General features: G+C 37.9%; 1 protein-coding gene and 1 long non-coding RNA gene across 2 annotated transcripts in view; one reads left to right on the top strand and one right to left on the bottom strand.

Moving 5' to 3' along the window:
* Positions 1 to 2,242: 2,242 nt before the first annotated feature.
* On the bottom strand, positions 2,243 to 5,238 carry LOC120530591. The gene is made up of 3 exons (XR_005633998.1): positions 5,116 to 5,238; positions 4,163 to 4,227; positions 2,243 to 2,596 (listed from the first exon to the last, which is right to left on the bottom strand). It is a non-coding gene; the product is annotated as an uncharacterized LOC120530591 (long non-coding RNA).
* A 2,714-nt stretch (positions 5,239 to 7,952) lies between these two features.
* The window catches only part of LOC120531682 (transmembrane protein 163-like), a 319,701-nt gene continuing 305,458 nt past the window's right edge, over positions 7,953 to 22,195 (top strand). Inside the window, exon 1 of the mRNA XM_039757306.1 lies at positions 7,953 to 8,659. Coding sequence (XP_039613240.1) covers positions 8,455 to 8,659 — 205 coding nt within the window. The 5' untranslated portion in view covers positions 7,953 to 8,454. The remainder of the gene's footprint in view (positions 8,660 to 22,195) is intronic.

Below are 22,195 nucleotides of genomic sequence, written 5' to 3'. Positions count from 1 at the left end.
TCAATGTGGTTGTCCAATTTGTCTTGACACTTTAAGTTTTTCACGTCTCTTGTGAGTTTTTTGTTTTTATTTTAATATACAGGGTAGCTGCGACTGGGAGCCCGATCGAATCAGGCTACAAATTCTACGTTTGTGAAATCCATACTTTCTCTGCAAAGAATTATTTGTTTTTTTTAAGTCCTTGAAATGATTTTGTTATCATGGCACTGATTTGTGCTTAAAATAGACCTTTTCGGCCGATGTTATGAAAAGCTTCCTGTTTAAACGGGGCTGCGAGACATGAACTCAGCTCTTCGGCGCACCTCATTTGATTTTTTCTGGCAAACAAATTTTCAAAACAAACCGTATTTTACGACTCTAATCAGAGTTGTAGTAATAATTATGCTGCCGTGGTCATTTTAGATCTGAGATCGGCTAAAATTTAAACAATGACTGTTGTTAATACCCAGCCGTCATTACTCAGTTTGCCAATAGATGTCAGAAGGACGGATGCCAAAACCGAACTGCCCAAAGATAGATTTCAACGTACCAAGCAAATGGCGATATGTTCTAAATTACTTACGGCTCCAGGGCTTTCGAAGGGTTTAAATCAGTTGACGATGTTAGTTCTGGAAAATACGCCCCACCAAACCAATGTTCCAAAAACCAACCGAACTTACTGTTATCTGCTCGAACCAACACCGATACTCGGCTGTCCAGCGGCGTCACTGAAGCATTCGAACATTCTTAGCCAATCATGCAATACTGCGTCCTCGTTTGCCACGTTATGTTCTAACTACAGAGGCAGAGTCCCATTGCATGGTTCTAACTTGTATTGAGTCAAAGTACTGACGCGAACACCATACATACGGATAGTATCAAATTATATATAAGGATATTTTGCTATGTCATGAACAAGCTTCCCAACTATAAAAACGGTAAACAAGTAGTAACTTACCCCTGCATGTGCACAAAGGAAAATGAATACACATGCTTTTCAATTTGCCTAAGCATAAGAAAGTTTTCTCATCAATTTCTGGTTTTATAGATCTCAGTTTGTACATCAAGTTTCACATACGATCAGATCTATGGAATTTAACATCAAACTTGTTCATAAGATCGTTTCAAACCTAAGGTCCTGGTTTCCACTGCCACATGAGGACCTGCACTCTTAAAAATAGAGGTTCAAAAGTGGCTCTTCAGGACAATATCAAAGGGGAACCATTTATGGTTCCCAAAAGAACCATCCACATGAAAGTCTATAAACAACGTTCCATTAACAAGCAGAATAACTAATGGTAGATTTGTGAAATACCAATTGGGTTCCTGATTTTAGAAGGACTGTATACAATAACTCAGGCTACATTCAGATTCCTTTATTCCTCAGTATTCTGCTCGGTAGCCCACTATACATTACAGGTTTGTCTTATGCACTGTGATCTGAAAAGAAGAAGCAAGGAATATCAAATTGACTGGGGTATCAGTTGGTAAACCCCATCTAATATTGGGAAAATAAAATAATAGAAAAATAAATGGCATGACAGGGTGCAAAAGAGGTAAGCATTTACCCAGTCAAAGTAAAGGCTATGGTTCAGTTCTTCCTTCTCATAGACTTCTTCACAAGTGACTGCCCGCTTCTGGCAGCTTTTAAAGTTTCTATGGCACCAACCAGGGTTTCGTGAGGAAAATAAAGCGGAGTAATATATCATCCAGCTGGCAAATGTTGGAACAGCAGATGGAAACATTTGATAGGGTTAATTACAGCTCCCCCTCTGTGCTTGGGGTGGTATTGCTTACCTTTTCAGAACTTTACATATGTCCCCTTAGCAAGCGTGCTTAACATTACATATTTGGAACCATTTCAAAGCCCAAAGAATTAATTTCATATGCAAAGAACCCCTTAACAGAATTAAATGGTTCTTTTGTCAAGCAGTTGTTATACAAAGAACTACACAACCAGTGTCATTAAAGAACCAGTATTTTTCAGAGTGTGTTCTCCCCTGTCACCCTGGCTTCAATTAAGTAGGTTGGAGATTGTTGTGTTATGTGTTGTCATTTGGGTTGCTTTTTTCTTTTGCTGATTACAAACACAATAAGAAGGAAAATGAATGTACACATTTATGCAAGTGTTCATAAGTGTATGGATTGCTACAGCTCTACCTTTTAGAAGTGCAATGGGACAGTAAAGTGTTTCATAGTGGGGCACACATCCTCAAAGCTGTTTAATAAGACACCTCAAATCCTAGAGCAGATCATGGTCATTTATAGGATTTTAATAACCTGCCATTATTTACTTAGAAATATGAACGCAGCAGGTACCTTATGCTTTTCTTGACAGTCAGCACACAGAGAAGGAAACTGTGTAGTCAAACAGTGGAGGTGAAAACTGGGACATCAACCCAACCAGATCATCAAAATACAGAGCACAAGACAGGAATCAGAAACCAAGAAACGAAGCACAAAGCCAAATAGCAAGAGATCCAAAATCAATAAATTGCAATGGAAAAGGCACAGGTTGAGTTTTGAAGGATCATTTTGAATGACCTTTAAACTTGTCACAAGTTCAGGCATAGTCTGTGCCATGTCTCCTGTTGAATGCTGGGATGTCCCCATGGATCTGCGTAAAACACAAAATAGCAGCATTTGTCAGGAGCCAAGATAGCATTGAAGTAAACAAAAATAGCTATCATAACAATGCTGGAGTAAACAGTAATGTAAAAACAACAAAGAAAAATCAGATTTATTGTACAAGGAATAAGGTGGCACAGTGGTTAGTGGAATGGCCCCATGAATCCAGCATCCTGGGCTCTAATCCCTAGCCTGTTCATTCTCTTTGTGGTGTTTACACATTCTCCGTTACTCCATGTGAGCTTGAGTGGGCCCTGCAATGGATTGGCACCCTGTCCAACTGAGAACTGAATGAATCAAAACCAATAGAAGATTTGCACCTTGCAAGTGAACCCCTAAAACATTTTTTAGAGTGGCATCCTGCCTTAATTCAGCTCATTTACCAATGAGAAAATAGTAAAAATGCCCAAGTTAAAATTCACTTCATGGGATATGGTACATATGTGCTATATAGGATGTCACATACGTGCAAATGGGAAACAACTCTAAGGCTTAGCTGACTGTAATTCAACTCCTAGCCAGGGGTTGGCACTGTCAATTAATACCTCTCCTTGTTTTCCTATTGCAGAAAGATTGGCGGGTGCATTCTCATGACATCACATCTGGCCAGGTCTACTGAACCCGACTCTTCTTGTTTTCAGCCCTGAAAACCATCACCTCTTCCATTACCAATCAGCCACATTTTTTGGCTTGCACTGAGAGAAGACTTACTTATGCTTAGTTTCAATTTTCCTTTGCCAATTTCAATATACAGGGATTGATTTAGCACCCCAACTCTTTTTCATCTTGTTTTGTCTATTTTTACAAGGAACACAAGATCAGGTTACATTTTACAAACTATACCAGACCATGCCGGTCATTAGACTTGTGAGAATATCTAATAGTTGAGCAGTCGTGCTAACTCATACATTTATTTATTTTTTTTAAACTGTGAGCGTCTCCTCTTCTATTACATGACTAAATTGTTTGTTTGAGATTGTCACAATTACATGCAAGAAGTGCTTCTTCCCACCTGCCTTCCTTCTTACACCATTACCCTCCAGTAAGAGATTAACTGTTTAACTGAAAGAACTGTATTGGATTAAATTCATTGATGCCTTTGAAATTAGGAAGACCTGGATTAGATTGTCTAGTATGGCCTTCTCTCTTCAAAACTAAAGAGATTCATTTCTTATAACCTTTCAAATGGGGCATGTCTTTTACTGTAGAGGATGACTTTTAAGGAGAAATAACCTAAAAATTCAAATTGTTTTTTTCAAATAAAAATGTCTAAAGTGATCTTAGTTTAACTATATGCCTCAAGATGTGGAAACTGAAAGTGCAGTTTTTAAAACAGGCAGCTCACCATGCAGATACTACTAGAAAATAAAAGGCATCGATGGTACATAAAGATACACCACACGTCTCATGTTGATCAGGCATATCTGTTCAGCCTAAAGGGAAATTGCTTGTTGTATGATGCATGCTCCATTATTTTACTATCTTGTTATCTAAAACAAATGTGTTTTTCCTTGACAAATCAAACACAACCACCAACGAATGCATGAATATTTACCTTTTTTTGTTTCGTCTTCATAGACACAGCACTGGGGCAGAGCGAACATTTTGCTGTAGTTACTACTGCTTGAAAAAACAAGAAGGATGGGTTACATTTTCAGAAAAAAAATATATCTTCACCTGCAGAAATGAAACAGCATGGCTAGGTTATTTCAGGCAGGCGTAAATCACATGAGCTGGTGAGAACTGAAAATCACACCTTAATATGATTACCAGAAGTTGTCTGCAGTACTGGCCTTTAAACATTTGGGTGCTAGAAGTGGCCGCTTCAGCCAAGAGACATGGATTATCTCATTTTGCTCTAGTGTGAAATTTGAAGTATGATTTTAGTCCTAATAAAAATATATTTGGTGCTGTTTTATTCCTTTTGACGCAGCGTTATTCAATTTATAGCTGACTCAAAAACACTGAAAAACTGACTTTTCTGAAGAACTCTGTCTCTGGTAAGTGTGGAATATTCACTTCTGTTCTTGTACTTTTTAACTAAATAACATGATTCCATTTGATAGGAGTTAAAGATATTTCCAGAGCAGCCTAATCAAATTTCTACTTTCAATAAAGTCTGGTTCACGTACTCTTAAATGTGTGGACAATAATTGTATTGATTTAAATTTGCTAACACAGTTTGTTTATCAGCAAACATGTGCTGAGACTGTATTATATAATTTAAAGATCTTACAATAGCTAAGATGCAGCCAAAAAATAAATCATTACTCGATGTTTAGAGACTGGCATGGTGATAAAATAATAATATAGCACTTTTATAGTTCTTTTTTAGTAATATGAACATTCTAGCATGTTTCTGAATATTATAAAGAAGTAGTTTCGAGTAAAGAGGATTCCATCTGGAGACGTTTACAAACGAAATCAATCTTTGTATAATTAACATTTCTGTGTGGCTTGTTTATTTGAAGAGCTAAGTGACCACTAGCTGTCAATTAAGACTTTTACCTTTAAGAGCTGGAAGCTGGCGGCAAACTGGTAACTGCTTCTTCAGACGCTAAACAAACATTTACGTTTTAACAAAGCCACATGGTAAACCAATGACCTGACAGTTCTTTGATTAAAAAAAGTAAAACGGAATAATGCAGCATTAAGAGTAATTGAAGGATATGTCCTTTTAATAAAAATGCTAGTTAACTATTGGCTAATTTCACGGTTTTGTGATGTTAAACATAATATAAAATCAATCGAAGGCAAATACCTAAGAATTAACGGCATCGTTATAGCCCTTTCCTCCGCCTCTGTGGGTGAACGGAGCTGACGAATAGGATTATCTGAGGACAACATTATGCTGCGCCTCAATCGCGGATATGAAGTTCCGTTATTTCTTCATTCTCGATTTTTTCACATTCAGTGTAACCTCATATGGTATTTTTACATATTATATAATAATAAACTCAACATTTATAACTAAACATAGCCCATGTGGTTCCGGTTCTAACGTATGTTTTGGGAAACGTGTTTCACTTCGGAGCATTACCGGTCCCCGCGTGTGTTAACTTGATCGCAGTAGCACAGATCAAAACAGACATTTAATTTTTCTGGAGATTCCTGTTTACAAGCCAATCTGGAAAGGAGCAGACACAAACTTCCAGACAATCGCCTGGGTGATTAGCGCTACATTCTTCACACCGCCCCCACCACGTATTTGCGACCCCAGGCACATTCCCTATTGCGGCGCGCACAACTAAAACTCTCCACGGGATGCGGCTCTGCACCTGAGGCGCGTGGAAGAAATGCGCACCCACGTGTGTCTCCAGATGGCAGCGTGACGTCACGCCTCCATCCGCAGCCCGGGTCGAAAACCCTTTGGGCTTCTGTTAGACTACGCAGCACCCTAAATGGCAAAAATCTACTCGTGAAGTCGTTTAAAGTTAACGGGAGGGGTTCATTAGGGCCTCACTGCAGTGACTCTATTCACTAACATGACTCATTAAAGCACTCCATTAGTTAATTAGACGTCTCTTTGACAAAATATGTAAGTAAACGGTAAAGTCGTAATATATTAAAACGAACACAACATTTTAATTAAAATTTCTGCTTGCATGTAATATACACAGCAGGTGCTCGCGTTGGCAGCTCACCGGGGAGATGGTAAAGTAACAGAACGCTCTCTTGTGACGACGACCCAGGTATATCTGTGGGGACGCGGTGTTTATTTGTTTGAGCTGCCGCTTTTATTTTAAGCAGCGAAGCGCATGGACTACGGGGAACGTGATCTCATACCAAATTATGAAGTCAAAACATACAAAACTTTTATTATCTCTCCAAAACATAAACATATAATCTGCAATAAGCACGCTTGCCTGTGCTTAATATATATATATATATATATATATATATATATATATATATATATATATATATATATATATTCCCCCAGAAATATCTGAAATTTGATCATCGCAGAAAGATATTATTTTTCTATCTAATTGATATCTGTATTTTAGATGTGATTGAGCAATTGGCACATCAATTCATCCATCATCCATCCATCCATATGCTGAACCCTTACATCCAAGTCATGGCGTCGGGCTCAAAGCAGGACTCAGCCCCAGAAGGGACGCCGGTAAACTCAGTTACACATCCACACTCAGTTTTACGGAGTCAGATTAGAACTGGCAGACAGTAAAGTTCTGTAACATCAATCCATTTCTTTCCCTTTTAAAACTTGGCAGAACAGTATTGCGGGACACTCTTAAAAATAAACCTGAATCATTTTTGGTTCCCAAAAGAACCATTCGCAAGAAGGTACCTAAAATGACTTTTACTTAGTTAGATCTATAACTGATTTCATAAATAAATGATAACAGGTTTGTGAAATACCAAAGGTTCCTGAACGTTTTTTTTTTTAAAAAGGCTCTTCCTGCATACAACAACAATACGTTCAGGATTTCTTGCTTTGCTATTATCATCCTATAATCAGCCAACTATGCAGATTCTTATGTTCCGCATATTTAGGTACCTTAAAGAATCATATTAGGACCCATCACAAAATGAAATTGTTCTTTGTTAAGCAAGGAAACTTACCACCCAGTAACATGCCATTAAAGATCCATTGTAGAATGCTTATAATGGTGCAGCATCGCGGGGCCAGGGCAGACACAAACCCCGGCATGAACGCTAGTCTACCGAAGGGCAAACAAGTTTGTTACCGGTTAATTTTTGAATATTAATAATAATAATAAGAATAAGAATAATACATTAGAACATTTGATCGTCCGTACACAGGATGGGCACCAGGGGTTGAAGGGTGCTGAAGCCTGAACTGACTACTAAGCCTAGCCGCACATGCACACCCATAATATTATTATCTAAACTGAATATTATATATATATATTTCTGCACCTTGCGCTTTAAGTGCCCCTTAGATGGGAATTTCGCCCCCCACGCGATTCACGCATTTGTATATATTATGTGCATAAATATTCCATAAATATTGCGAATATGCAGTTTCGGTAACAGCACAGGAACATTTATTTTGTTAGTAGAGATTCCAAAAAAAATGGCCTACAGAATAAGACAATGTGAGTATCGAACCACTGCTCATACAGTGCATATTATTTCAATACAAAATGAGGAAATAAGACTTTTTAGAGACCGAAGTTTATTTTATTTGTAGAAATAAAAAGAGGAAATACGACTTTTCATCAGCCGGCTTAGAGTGTGGTGAGTTATGCGCACTACCCCCAACCCCGCCCCCGCATGACCACACATACACAAACAAACTGCCGGCCCTGCAGTGAAGGTTTTTTAAATATTCATTTACGTCGATGCGTGATTGATACTGCATAGCCAGTCTCAAATCTTCCCCTGCTTTTCCACTAGACTCAAACCAACGGCGAGGCGGTCCGCTCCATGACACAAACTGGCGTCTGCTTGGCAGCCCAAATCTGCTCAGCGACTTTGCCCCTTTTTGTAGGAGGTTATGTCCACAAATTAAGTGCTGGGAGAACGCCTTGTTGGGAAAGCTGATTTTTAATTAGAGCCTGCTTGCCGCCACGCTTGTTTTTGCTTTCGCGAGTCCGTGTCAGAGATGGGGATGTGATGCTGATGCAGGGGAGATTGCGCTGATCGCTCTCTCTCTCTCTCTCTCTCTCTCTCGCCCTTCTCTCTCTCTCTCCCTCTCTCTCTCTCCCTCTGTCTCTCTGTCTCTCTTTCTTTCTCAGTCACATACTTCTGAACGCTCTGTTATTTATCCGTGTCTCCCATCCCGCTGCTGGATGATTACACTTCTCGTATTGGTGATACATTTTAAGTCTTTTATTTGCACTCAAACTTCTCACGATGACTGACTCTTCAGCTCCAGATCTGTTAACTGCCCCGGACCCTGTCATCTTGGATCCTTCGGCCCGAAACGGCCAGTGCGCACCTCCGGAGCACAGCCATCCAGCTAAGAGAGGAAGCCCCGGAGACCATCTAAATATGGACCTGGACCATGAAATGAAAATAAGTGAAAGTGTGCAGTTCAGCGACGGAGTGGAAAACAGAGGTGGGTTATCTTGATCAGAACGAAGAAGTGGAAAAGATAGTTACATAGAAATTAACAGGCATTTAAGTCTGTCCACTGCTTAGAGTAGCCCTAATATTTATGACTTTTGAAAAGATTTCTAAATGATTCCGGAAAAAATACAGCAAATGTTCTATTCATTACTGCATAACTTAAACATGGCTCATTTAAAGAGCAGTGTTAAGCAGAATTATTTTGAAAATTTCTTCTGTCATTGAAGTCAGAGAAATGTATTTTTATACACCCCAATTCTTCAAATAACTTTAGGTAAATGAATATCTGAAAGCAGAACACGAATAGGTAGCTCAGTGTCCACCGAACAGAGAGGGAGAGCGCAGCGCTGGAGGTTCACCTTTGCAGTTGGCACCACAAGCAGGTGTTCAGCCACAGAAGGCTCAGAGCTCACACATGGAGGATGTGTCAGTTCTTAGGAATCACAAAAGCATTTTAAGGGGAATCAGTAACACTTTCTGTTTTATGAAACGTATGTTCTAAATTATTTAACACTTTCAGCCAATCGGTATGCTAGGGGGGCAAGTCCAAATACAGCCATCTTATCTTTACATTGGAATCGCTTGCAGTTTTAGCTCTCTGTGACAATTCACAACCTAATGCTCCTGAGCTGTCTAAAATATTAGTTTAACACTCCCTCCTGGGACCTCAACAGTCACTGCTGTCCTGGTGCTGTCAACATGCTACCTAATTTGATTGTTGTTTCCTAAAATGTAGAGAAGTTTAAATATAAATATCTTGGTTTATTTTTAAGAGTAGTAATTGAATCATGGGAGAAAAAAAGTGAAATTGTAAAATAGTACATACAGATATTATGGATCTAGACATAATACGGTCATTTTTGATCATTTACAGTTTAGTAAGAACTATAAAAATGTGTATATATATAAAAAAAATATATAAATTATACAGGGTGAGTCAAAATTACGTTAACACTAATGGTACTGCTATGTATATACTTATGTACAATTTTTGTGGACAATTTATGTGCCACATATGGTACATGTGCTGAACATGGTGGTGAACAGGTTGAGACATTACTGTAAATCATCTTGCACATATGAAGTATGTTTTGTGAATAGTTTCCGCCTTTCAAATATTAACATAATTTTGAATCACCATGTATACTGTGTGTGTATATATATATATATATATATATATATATATATATATATATATATATATATATATATATATATATATATATATGTTTGTACCAGCAAATTCAGCCCCATTCTTTGTTTTTACCTTTTTCCATTCTGTTTTTGTAAGTAAAACACACACACACATATATATGTGTATGTATATGTATATATGTATACATATAAATACAGTATGTATATATGTGTATATGTGTGTGTATGTATGTATGTATGTATGTATGTAAAGGATATAAATTTTGTTTCTCATGTTATAGATTTTAAAGGGACCACTTTGAGTATCAGTACAGCTGTTGTCACAGAGACCCACCCTGCTATATTCTGTATTACTTCATAGAGCCAACCAAAACCTGTTCATCACAGGCAATAACATATTACACTTCAATTTCAGAAGTAGATCATAATAATGAGTCCTAGCAATTAAAATGTATAGTCAACTTTTTTGTTTTCTTTAGTAAACTAACCTTTGACAAGCTCTCTGTGAGTTGCAGGCTTATATTGCGAACAGTATGCCAAGCTAAAACTAAATACTTTCATTCATTCATTTTATAAACTGGAATTGTTCAATATAATTATAAGGGAGGTCAAGGCTTATTCTGACAGCATAAGATGCAAAGTAGAAACCAGTTCTGGATGAGACAGCAGTCCGATCCACACTCAATGACACAGAACCTTTTGAACAGCTTTAGAATATGGAAGGAAATTAGAGTGCCTAGTGAATCTACAACCAAACTGAAGCTTGTATTGACCCTACTGTAGAATATAAACTAATAATAGCAGTCAGTTGTAATAAGAATAGACCAAGCAGCCATTCATACACATCTCAGCAACATGCAATGTAAATAAAAGTCTTTCTTCAGTGTGAGGTGCTAAATAAGTTTGCATTTTACATGAGTAATAAAATACAGCCATGACAGCTATAACTTGTGCCTGGGCACAATTATTAGCAGTCACTGTATTTTAGAAAATAGATATCTATATACTTATATGTATTTTTGTACGTGTGTGTGTATTTGTATATATATATATACAGTACATATTGTATATATATATATATATATATATATATATATATATATATATATATATATATATATATATATATATATACACACATGGAAGTGAATGTCTGTGATACTGTTTGCATATATATAGCTAGCAATCCGCAAAGGGAGAAAATAAATCAAATATCTTAATATAGTTTTTTATTCCTAAGCTTCTGATAACCTATCAGGTGTCATCATCAGAGGATATATACAGGATATATATATATACAGGATGAGTCAAAATTATGTTAACATTTGAATGGCGGAAACAATTGTCAAGCAATCGAGAGCTGCAAAAATGTAAAGTTTTTTTTTCTAATATGAACTGTTTTTGTTTTTTCGTGTCTGCCGTTTCTATAGGAAGGTGACAATGAGTTAAATTCCAATAGATGTTTTTTAAACGTTGACAAACAATAAGGAAAAGGTATCATTGAAAACCACTGAAAACAAAAAAGGGCAAAAAAAAAAAACCAAAAACAACAGTACGAGGAAAGTTTGAAGAAAGAAAAACATTTACAATATTTCTGTTTGGGGATCGTTGTGCACAACTGAGCTGCGGCCACAGAACTAACTGCTCTGCAGATGATTCAATTCAGGCATTTCAAGGTCTTTTGGGCACTTCATTGTAATGAAAGTATCTGCTGAATGTACTTCGTAGTAACGAGATTTCTATAGATTCGTGTCATATGGGGAAACTTTCGGGACCATAAAAATACTTCGTTATAATGAAAATTTCGTTGTAAAGATATTCGTTATAACGAAATTTTACCTGTATATATATATATATATATATATATACATATATATGTATGTATATATATATATATATATATATATATATATGTGTGTATATATGTATATATATAACACACACTGCATGTTTTATTTATATAATTATTTTAAGACTTGGATATGTGTTATACATTTGTATACTTCATACTGCAAAAATCAAACACCCTACATAATGTCACAAAAATGACTAGTAATTTTTATGTAAAATGTAGACATATACAGTATATATATATATATATATATATATATATATATATATATATATATGAGAGAGAGAGAGTGTCACATTTATTTTGTACAATTGCACTGTTTAAGACAATTTGCTCTGTATTAAATGTGTTTGGGCAAATCCCATTATGCAACTTTATAAGTGTAATCAGACTTGAAATTTCCAGTGGTTCTGATACGTCTGCTTTATAGCTTCATGCCCGTCATGATTATTTAACAGACTGGCATTGTGGGTTTCATTTTTATTTGGAAATGTTCCCTTTAACAGCATTTCCTGAGCTGGCAGGCAAATATCACTCAGTCACAAGGGTTTTCCTTATCCTTCCTACTTAACAACTGTCCACGTGCTGTGACCCAAATGTCATACAGAAGAGGTTGTTAGAAATGAATATGTAATGAAATATTCAGTGAGGCCGAGATTAGTATTAAATGCCAAGAAAAAACTAAAGAATGGGAGGAACCAGGTGGGGATGACATTGTCCATGACAGAGCTGATTTGGTAGTACCATGGAAGGCTTTATACTGCTATGTGTAGTCCTGTGCCAGTATTTTATAAACTATAACAGATATATCTATAAAGTACATGTAGTGTTGCACTATGTGACTCTTCATATTGGAAACTGGGTTTGACTGGGTTCTGAGTGATTTCACGATTTACACAGTTTCAACCTATGACTCACTGCAATTATTGCCTCTCTGTGGCCGTGGTTTCATCTTAGCAGACCTTTCTATATATTTCAATATTTTAAGATTAAAAGATATATGTCAAGTGAAAGTATTTGAATGTAATGCTGTGGTCAGATAGTACTAAGTAGGTGCAGAATGATCAGCTTTTCCAAAGAAAGAGGAGAATTTTCACTGAGTGTGTTGTACAGCGTAAGAGCAGCTCCTGTGATTAGTTTGATGTCCCAGGGAGGCTTACCATACATACAAGTGTCAGAGTGCAGCTGAGAAATGGCATGGCAGACAGCGGTGGAAAGGTCACTAGTCCGTAGGGAAGCTTGAAACCTTCAGTAATATGCAAAATTAGGGGAAAATGAGACACAAACGTTCATCAAAATGTGCAGACACACTGCAGAATTAAAGGGATGGTAGGCTCTACATTTATCATCCCAGAGTATGATGGCTAGTTGGTGGCATTAAAACGTTACACCAGCCCGGTCTATAAAACCAGTTAGAACTGTCATGGCTGCATTTTATCACTCTTGTAAAATGCTTAGTACTTCTTACTGAAGTAAAACATTAGTTTACATGCCGTATTGGCAACATATCTATGATGTGATTTGCTCCTTGATTTATTCTTATTACCGTTGACTGCTAACCAAGGCTAACTGCTTCCAGCCTCAGAGCTCTCCACTGTTTTAGAACTCATGTGTCAGTATTGCCTTTTTCTTTTTTGCTATACAATTAATATCTTAAAATCCACAATTTATCACAAAAAAATGTTTTTCCAATGTTAGAAAGAATAGGGATCTTTCACACTTTTCTACTGTCATGTAGACTATCAAAAATAAACCATAAATTCAAAAGTGTACAATAGATGGTGTATTCTAATCTTATAAATAAAGTGCTCTAATAGTATGAGTCACAGTAGGTTGCAGATGTAAGATTAAATTATTTTATTTAAAGGAGGCTGCACTTCCACAGAGTTTGCAAGTGCAGAGTCCGGAAGTCCATATTACCTTTCTATCTTTCTCCTCTTGTTTTCAGACCCAACCTTGAGTTGCTTTTATTTACAATGATTGTTTTTGATGCACCAGTTTATCCATCTGCACTAACATTGAATTTCTCATTTTTTCCCTGATGGAATGGAGGCACAGTGATTGCTATTGTTGCTCTTCGGCTCCACTTACCTGCCTTTGATTCTTGGCTTAGTTATTATCTATCTATGAAATGATCAGACTCGACACACTTAAAAAGGTTTGGGGCAGTCCAAACAAGAACTGATGAATAGTTGTTAAGATGGCGGCTTTAAATGCCAAGACTGGAAGTGATGTATGTGAACCAGAAGTAATGTTCTTCTAGGCGACAGAACCGGAAGTGACGTCTTTAGGGATGAGTTAGACAGGTTTTCCTGTATTTGGTCTGTTGAGATAACAGAAGAAGGTTTTGTGCACCCTGCTACCTCCTGGCCTGGCGTGGAATTACCCTCACTTGGTCCATACAGCTTCCTCCTACTCACACATGTGTGACACTATGTACATTGTCATATTATCTGTGTTTTTTTCAATATTTTCCCCACATCCCAAAATGTGTGCACGTAATTCTAACTGGTGACTCTAAATTACTGGTGTATGAGTAATTGTTGAAATCTGCATGCTTGTCCCAAATGGTATCCCATCCAGTCTTGGGCCTGATGACATCATCACTGGCTCTTTCAAGGTTGTATGGATCAGTTGTTTAAAGAAGATTCATAATCAACTACAAATTCCAAGGATCGTATCTGCTGTAAACATCCATGCTATGTTTTATTACACTAAGAGTACGAACACTTTAAATTTCCCATTAAAGCTTCTAGCAAATAGGTATTTTCCATTAATTTCAGGTCACAGTTCATGGAATAAGTAACAGGAGAGATCATATATGGATGCATGACCTGAAGTTGGTGAACACTGACTGCTGTCAACCAGAAGATGCACTGATACAGTTGCCATGGCTGGAATTGACTGCAGTCAACCAGCATCTCTAAGTAAAGCTCATTTTTATTTTCATTCCATGCACAACAGATTAGAGACAATGTTCAATGCCTAGACGTAGTGATCATATTGGAATTTGTGGACTAAATTATCTATCTTCCCACAGTGGTTATTGGCAATTGGCTTGATGTACAAATAAGGCACCAAAGGTCAGTTTACAGTCGGATGGGTGCTCATTTTTCACTTTGCTTTAAATGCCAATAACTGTCAGTGCTAAGGGTCAATGAGGTGGTGCGTATTCTTGGCATAAATACAGAATGTACATTCACATGCTATTGGCAGGTTTCATTTATGATTAGCCATTAGACATTGATGAAATTTGTGGTAAATACATGAATTATAGCATGCTAAAAATGCATATGTTATTTTTGCTTTCACACCTAAAACATATTTTTTAATGTCATTATTGAGAAAAATAACTTGAACACAATAGATAAATGGTTAAATGGATGGTTGAAGCAGTTTAATGGCTGGCGAGACATAGTTGAATTACTTTTTTGCAACTATATCTTTGTCTTGACATGAAAGTGAATGGAAATCATTGCTATGTTAAATATGGCTGTCATTATAAATCATGTTTAAGCAGGGTCATATGTTAGGAAGTAATGAAGACGTGGAGTGGCCATCCTCCTCTCACATTTACTCTAGCTGCTCTGAACCAACTAGGGGAAAAATCAGCGATTAATCAAATCTTGACACGGCTTTGCAAATGAAAGTAAATCAAAGACATTACTTCCAGCATTATCCTATTTCATTGTGGACACAGCCTAAAAGCAGTGTGTGAAATACCCCGTGGTAATCAGGGGGATTCCATTAATGCTCCATTGTTGACTGAACACTGAAATCTTACTCTGGCACTGTGGACAATACAGTTAGCTATATGGAATGCAATTCTTCAGATATGAATATCATAAATCACCTAAGCACATCACAGAGATATGCAAACTGCATACAAAAGCCACTTGGTACTTCTGACCAACGTCATGCAGAAGAGACACTTTTTAGGAGACATATGGATGCTGTGTGTATAAAACAGTCTAACTGATATTTCATCAGGCAGGTTAATGTATTTGGCTCTGTGAACCAATTTTCCCCTAGAAACAGATTAGAGCTGCAGCTGTCAGTCACAGCCTTCATATACATAATCTTAGTGATTCAGAGGCAGCATGCTACCATTCATCGAATCGCCTAATGTGACATGCCCAACTACTCACTCCTACTAGTCTACAACTCACTCCGATAAAGTCCAAGTCAAAGGAGCAGGCTCTGTATGCATGAGAGCTAGGAAACAATGAATGCTCATCCTGAAGTACAATACATAGAATGCAACTACGAGGAATAAGGACCGTACACATTTTGAACCTTGCAAACAGGAGAGACTCGACTGTCTGATACGAAACAAACATGAGTCTTCTTCTTCCTCTTTCAGATGCTCCCGTTAGGGGTTGCCACAGCGGATCATTTTCTTCTATATCTTCCTGTCTTCTGCATCTTGTTCTGTTACACCCATCACCTTCATGTCCTCTCTCACCAGATCCACACATCTCCTTTTAGGCCTTGATCTTTTCCTCTTACCTGGCAGCTCTATCCTTAACATCCTTCTCCCAATATACTCAGCATCTCTTCTCTGCACATATCTAGACCAACACAATCTCGCCTCTCTGACTTTGTCCCCCAACCGTCCAACCTGAGCTGACCCTCTGATGTACTTGTTTATAATCCTATCCATCCTCATCACACCCAATGCAAATCTTAACCTCCTTAACTCTGCTACCTCCAGTTCTGTCTCCTGCTTTCTTGTCAGTGCCACCGTCTCTAGCCCATATAACAGACCTGGTTTCCCTACAGTTCTGTAGACCTTCCCTTTCACTCTTGCTGATACCTGTCTGTCACAAATTACTCCTGACACTCTTCTCCACCCATTCCACCCTGCCTGCACTCTCTTTTTCACCTCTCTTCCACAATCCCCATTACTCTGTACTGTTGATCCCAAGTATTTAAACTCATCCACCTTCACCAACTCTACTCCTTGCGTCCTCACCATTCCACTGACCTCCCTCTCATTCACACACATGCATTCTGTCTTGTTCCTACTTACCTTCATTCCTGTCCTCTCCAGAGCATATCTCCACCACTCCAGGGTCTCTTCAACCTGCTCCCTACTTTTTCTACGGTTCACAATGTCATCAGCAAACATCACAGTCCATGGGGACTCCTGTCTAATCTCATCTGTCAACCTGTCCATCACCATTCCAAATAAGAAAGGGCTCAGAGGCAATCCCTGATGTAATCCCACATCCACAAAACAAACAAGAGTATAATGGAAAAAAAGAAAGAAACATAGAGACTGTGGCTGAGCTTGACATGTGACTATTAACATGTGAACTCTTTGTATAGTGCACATTCCATCAGGCTGCGCATTATTGGCTGCCATAAAATAGGGTGAGCATGACTGCGTTGAGAAGTCAGCACTCAGTCGGTGAACTAGACATAGGCAGCGATTTGCGATTGTTTAAACTTGCATGGTCCGGTGATCAGTGACTACGATCGGTAAATCTGAGTTACCTCATGACAAGAAGTCATGCAATGTGACATTGGCTTTAGTTAATAACATAGGAAGCAGAAGCAAATCATTTTGACGACAGTCCTTCAACATGAATATAGTCAGTATTCTCCATTAGTTTCTGCTATCCATTGTCAAACTTCTCAACTTTACTGAGACCAAGACAATCGCCAAGGCCTGTATGGAGTTCCTATTTATGCCTTTCTTATCAATAGCCTACACCCTCAGAATTCTTTCAAGGCTTGTGAAACGACATGCTTCCCCACACTGCTGAAAGTTTTGCTGTCTCTCCAAGCCGCTGAACCTTCTAACCCTACCCTGCCTGTGAAGAGCAGTCCACAGGCTGCTATAACACCTTCTTGCAAACCCAGTAATGGACACCAAATGATCTGTAGCACCATCACTTTTTAAAATTATTTTCAGATCGTCCATTATGTTGATTTTCAGGCTTCCAGGTTTTCCAAAATTTTGAATCCCCCATGTTTGGCACTTTGTCAAAATCACATCCAGACCATGTCTGCATTCTTTGGGTACCCTGATTTCCACCCAAACATGTGCAGATCTGTGACTCTGAGGGAATGTGGAGTCGTGTATGTATGGAAGATGTCCTTAAGCCCTGTGCAAGGGTGGTTTCCATTTTGCACCCAGCACTGCAGAAATTGGTACCATCATCCCTCAATTTGATGTTGCAAGTTAAAAAATGGGTGGAACTAGGGATGTTGTACTGTGTTAGCCATTATGAATGTAGTGAGAAGTTAAGCAAAATTTGACACCTTTTATTGGCTAACTAAAAAGATTACAATATGCAAGCTTTCGAGGGAACTCATGCCAGCTTCTTCAGACAAGACGTAATGGGTGAATAAATAATACAAACTGGATGTTTTTGAAAACTACAGTTTAAAAATTCATATTTCTGCTGTTCATTATGGGCTTTTGTTATGAATGTGGTTCTCTTCTCTGTGGGAATGATTACATTATCACCCTAGGGTGGTCTTTCACTGGAGTGGTCTGCCTAATGCTTCTGGTATAGGATTCACCCTGAATCAGGGTAATCATGCTTGAAAATTTTTTGATTAAAAAAATATATATATAAAATATTTAATCAACTACTTTAGTGATTATTTGCTGGGCCTTATTGTTTTCTAATTATTTTTTTTGAAAATGAACACATAACCAGCCTTTCAGCTGAAACTGGGGCTTATGGTATGTTAAGTCCTCCTGGGAAGTGATGGCTGCCTTTTGCAAATTTCATTTCTAAACCAAACCCATATGTATGTAAATACACCCCAGCGAGTTCACAAGTAGGAAATCATGGACAGATGAAGTTGGAATATTTTAATATGGGAGCTTTTTTCCTGAAGATAAGATTACAGTGCCATCTGCATGAGGTGGCTGGTGCCTTTGAAAAGAGGGGAGGATGAAGAGACGCATTTGTGTGATATGAGTGTGGCAAGAAGCAGATGAAGCACAATGTGCAGATTCTTATTTTCAGAGGCCAGAGTGAGGACAGGACACTGCACAGAAAGACCAGATATTGGAAAATTAACTGAAGACTTGATTGACTTGAAGAAATTGGTGTTTGAATTTATTGAGCAGACTCTCTAAATACTAAATGGAACACAAGAAGATTAAACTGTGATGAACTGAAAGAAATGACCTTGGAGCAGCCTTTGGCCATTGTATGTCCATCTAAGCACATCAGGGTCATGTGGAACAGAGCTTCAGTTGTGAAAATAAAAAAATAAAATATGATTATTATTATTACATAATTGTCTCACATCTTCCATATTCAAGATTGTGCATAGACCATATTAAATAAATCAAAAGAAAAGGAAAATAACACCAAATATAGATGGTAACCTAATTGATTCATTTTTCCTGCTATTCTTTACATCAGTCAATCTTTGTTTTAAATTGTGTCCTCCTTACAGCACTCTATCACACAGTGGCTTTGCAAAGCTAACAAAAAAGATTTACTATTTACTAAGGTAAACACATTACCTGAGGATCAAAGTTCTTCTCCATAATATTCTGACTACATACTCATCTCTCCATCCATATTTTGAACACACATATCCATTGTTGGTTTCTGGGCCTAAGGCATCAGGCAAAATGTCTGGACCAACCCTGAGCAGGATGTCAGTCCAGACCAGCACAAAGCTGGACCCATCCATTGAGTTATGTGCCATGTTTTACAAGGCTGGTTTTCAGAGCTGCACAGATGAAGTGTGGTTGTGTGCTGCTCAGAGCCAAGAGGTTTTCCTTCCAACTAGTTTTCTAATTAGAACTCAGTCCTTGGGGATAACGAAACTCGGTATTTAACTGTTTGGCTTGTTATTTCTTTTGTTAATTGAAGAGAAATTTTAATCGCACTGTTATTTCCAGCATGGGTCACTATCTCCCTGATTGGAAAATGTTCTTTTTTGCAATTTAGGTGTCTTAAGTAACCCAAAACTATATAGATTTAATATAAAAAGGCGATACCTCTCCCATAGTGATACGGCGGTAAGAAATCACAAAAGAGAAAATAACTTAGTTTTCTTTAATGACGATTTAGGCGGCATTACAGATGTGGAAGCCATAGCAAAACTTTTAACAAGGTGGGATCTCGATGTAGACAGACAGCCATTTTTGTCGCTGTGCTGGAAGGGTTTTCAGGACCGGCTGACGATATCTCGAATCCGTCCATCGGCTTTGAGGTGTTTGGCTGCTGTCCAAGTCTTTTATACTGTTTTCTCCACGTGCAGGCCCTTACTTAGGTAAATCATGCCATTCCAAACAAGGCAAAGAGAGGCATGCTGACTCTTAACACAGAGAAACAGTGCATGTTGCCCATTTGTCTCTGTCTATTTTGTCCTATGCTTGGCCTAGCAGTTCAAAATGCCGAGCCCCTTTGTACTAAATCTGGCTCAGCTGTGCATGTAGAAAGAAAAGAAAAGCAGATTTAAAATATTCACACAGAGCACAGTGACATTAAACGTATTATTCTTATGACAAGTGTAGAGTTTCAGAACAGATTTATAAGAATCAGAACAGATTTAAACTTAATGGTCCTTCCAGTTCCTCTCCCATTTATTTTTTAACACAGATACTTAGGTTTAAAGGGAAGCAGGTTAGCTGGAGAGCTCCAGATTTATTGGTTATCTGCATTTCATTATTAACTAATGTCTGGTTAAGAAAGCAGGCAACATGTAAAACTTAAATGTAGCTGCTATAAAGGCTAAAAAGGCAATTTGTTAGTTAGTTAGTAGTTTATTTATATAGCGCCCTTCACAGACAAAAGGTCACAGAGCGCTGAACAGCAATAAAATACAACAGTTAAAATAAAAGATAAACAAAACCAATAAAAATAATAAATAAACAAACAGGCACTGAATTAAAAGCCTGTTTAAAAAGAAATGTCTTCACTTGCTTTTTAAAAGAAGCCACAGACTCAGCTGCATGCAGACTATAAGACAGGCTATTCCATAGTCTTGGTGCCACAGACTGAAAGGCACAATCCCCATGGGTTTTTAGGTGAGTGCGTGGAACAACTTAAAGGCCCTGCTGCCCAGATCTAAGAGTCTGACGACCGGTATAGCGTTGGAGCAGACTGATTAGATACTCAGGAGTTTGTCCATGCAAAGCTCTGAAAGTAAGCACCAAAACTTTAAAATGAATTCTATAAAACACTGGGAGCCAGTGCAGTGTGTGCAGTACGAGAGTGATATGATCACTCCGTCTAGCGTGAGTTAGGAGCCTGGCAGCTGGATATTAGACTAACTGAAGATGTGAGAGAGAGGACTTGCTCAAACCCGTATAGAGAGCATTACAGTAATCAAGTCATGAGAAAATAAAAGAATGAACAAGCATCTCCAATTCTGACTTTTAAACAGCATTTCTTAGTTTAGAAGGATTTCTTAAATGAAAGAAACACGAGCGGCTGACTAATCTTACATATTCATCAAGCGTCAATTAAGGGTTCTGAATTGTAACAGGCAGGATAACTAAAATTAAGCCGAAAAATCATATTGCTTTAATTGTCCAGATAAGGGTTCAAATTAAGAAAATGGTTGTAGTGAAAACCTGCAGCCACTGTGGACCTCCAGGACTGTAACTGAGGACCTCTGATCTACAAGTAGCTAAAATTTGTATATGATGAATGAAAGCGCCAACAAGGCATAGAGTTAAATACAAAGTTTCATTATCAACAAGGACTGAGTTCTAATTAGGAAACTGGCAGGAATGAAAACCTGTTGCCACAGTGGCCCTCCAGGAATGTGATTCTGGACCCCTGGGTTAGGCCATTTGGTGATTTTTGATTGGTCTAGTTTGAGCACTGCTGTCACATCCACGATGAGTGCTGCTTTATACCTGAGGCTTCAGACTAGGCACCTGCCCCATTGACACTGAAATAAGGGGTTTTAACATTTGTGATAAAATAGGTTCAAGTAATTCAAGGTATTTTCTACTAAATGCATTTTTGTCTGTTTTTAATGATGGGGGGCTTGTCATTTCTTTTCTTCTGGGAGTAGCTGTCACTGATCAGCACATAATACCACAATTTATAACCAGCACATAAGGAAAAAGCAGACTGAAGATCAAAGGATATAACCTTACATTCCTTGAATCAAGGCTCAGCTATTGTATTTTGTGGATTCTAAATATAGAAAAATCATTTGAGCTTTTTGATCCTAGCCAAACAGCTAATGTATCTTTTGGATGGCCAGCCTCCCTGTCTATATGCACTTGATGCATCATTGTTTCATTTGTGATATTTATTATTAGCATTTAAGCTACAAATCCCTTCCTGAATGAATCAGCTTTTAACCAACAATAAAAATAATCTATACTCCACCACACGGTTTCCATTAAATCGCTCAGTTCTTCTCTTGGCCGCAGTAGGAATAACTTAGATACTGGTTTTTAAAGGCTTATGTGAACAAATGGAACATGATACTCAAATTAAGGAGCCTTTCACTGACATACTGCACTCTGAAAGGGCAACATCCCATAATATGAAATCTCCTTAATGAAATGAT

Source organism: Polypterus senegalus, chromosome 6 (genome assembly GCF_016835505.1).
Source record: "Polypterus senegalus isolate Bchr_013 chromosome 6, ASM1683550v1, whole genome shotgun sequence".
NCBI classification, from domain to species: Eukaryota; Metazoa; Chordata; class Cladistia; order Polypteriformes; family Polypteridae; genus Polypterus; species Polypterus senegalus.
This window is presented reverse-complemented; position numbering and strand designations above follow the sequence as displayed.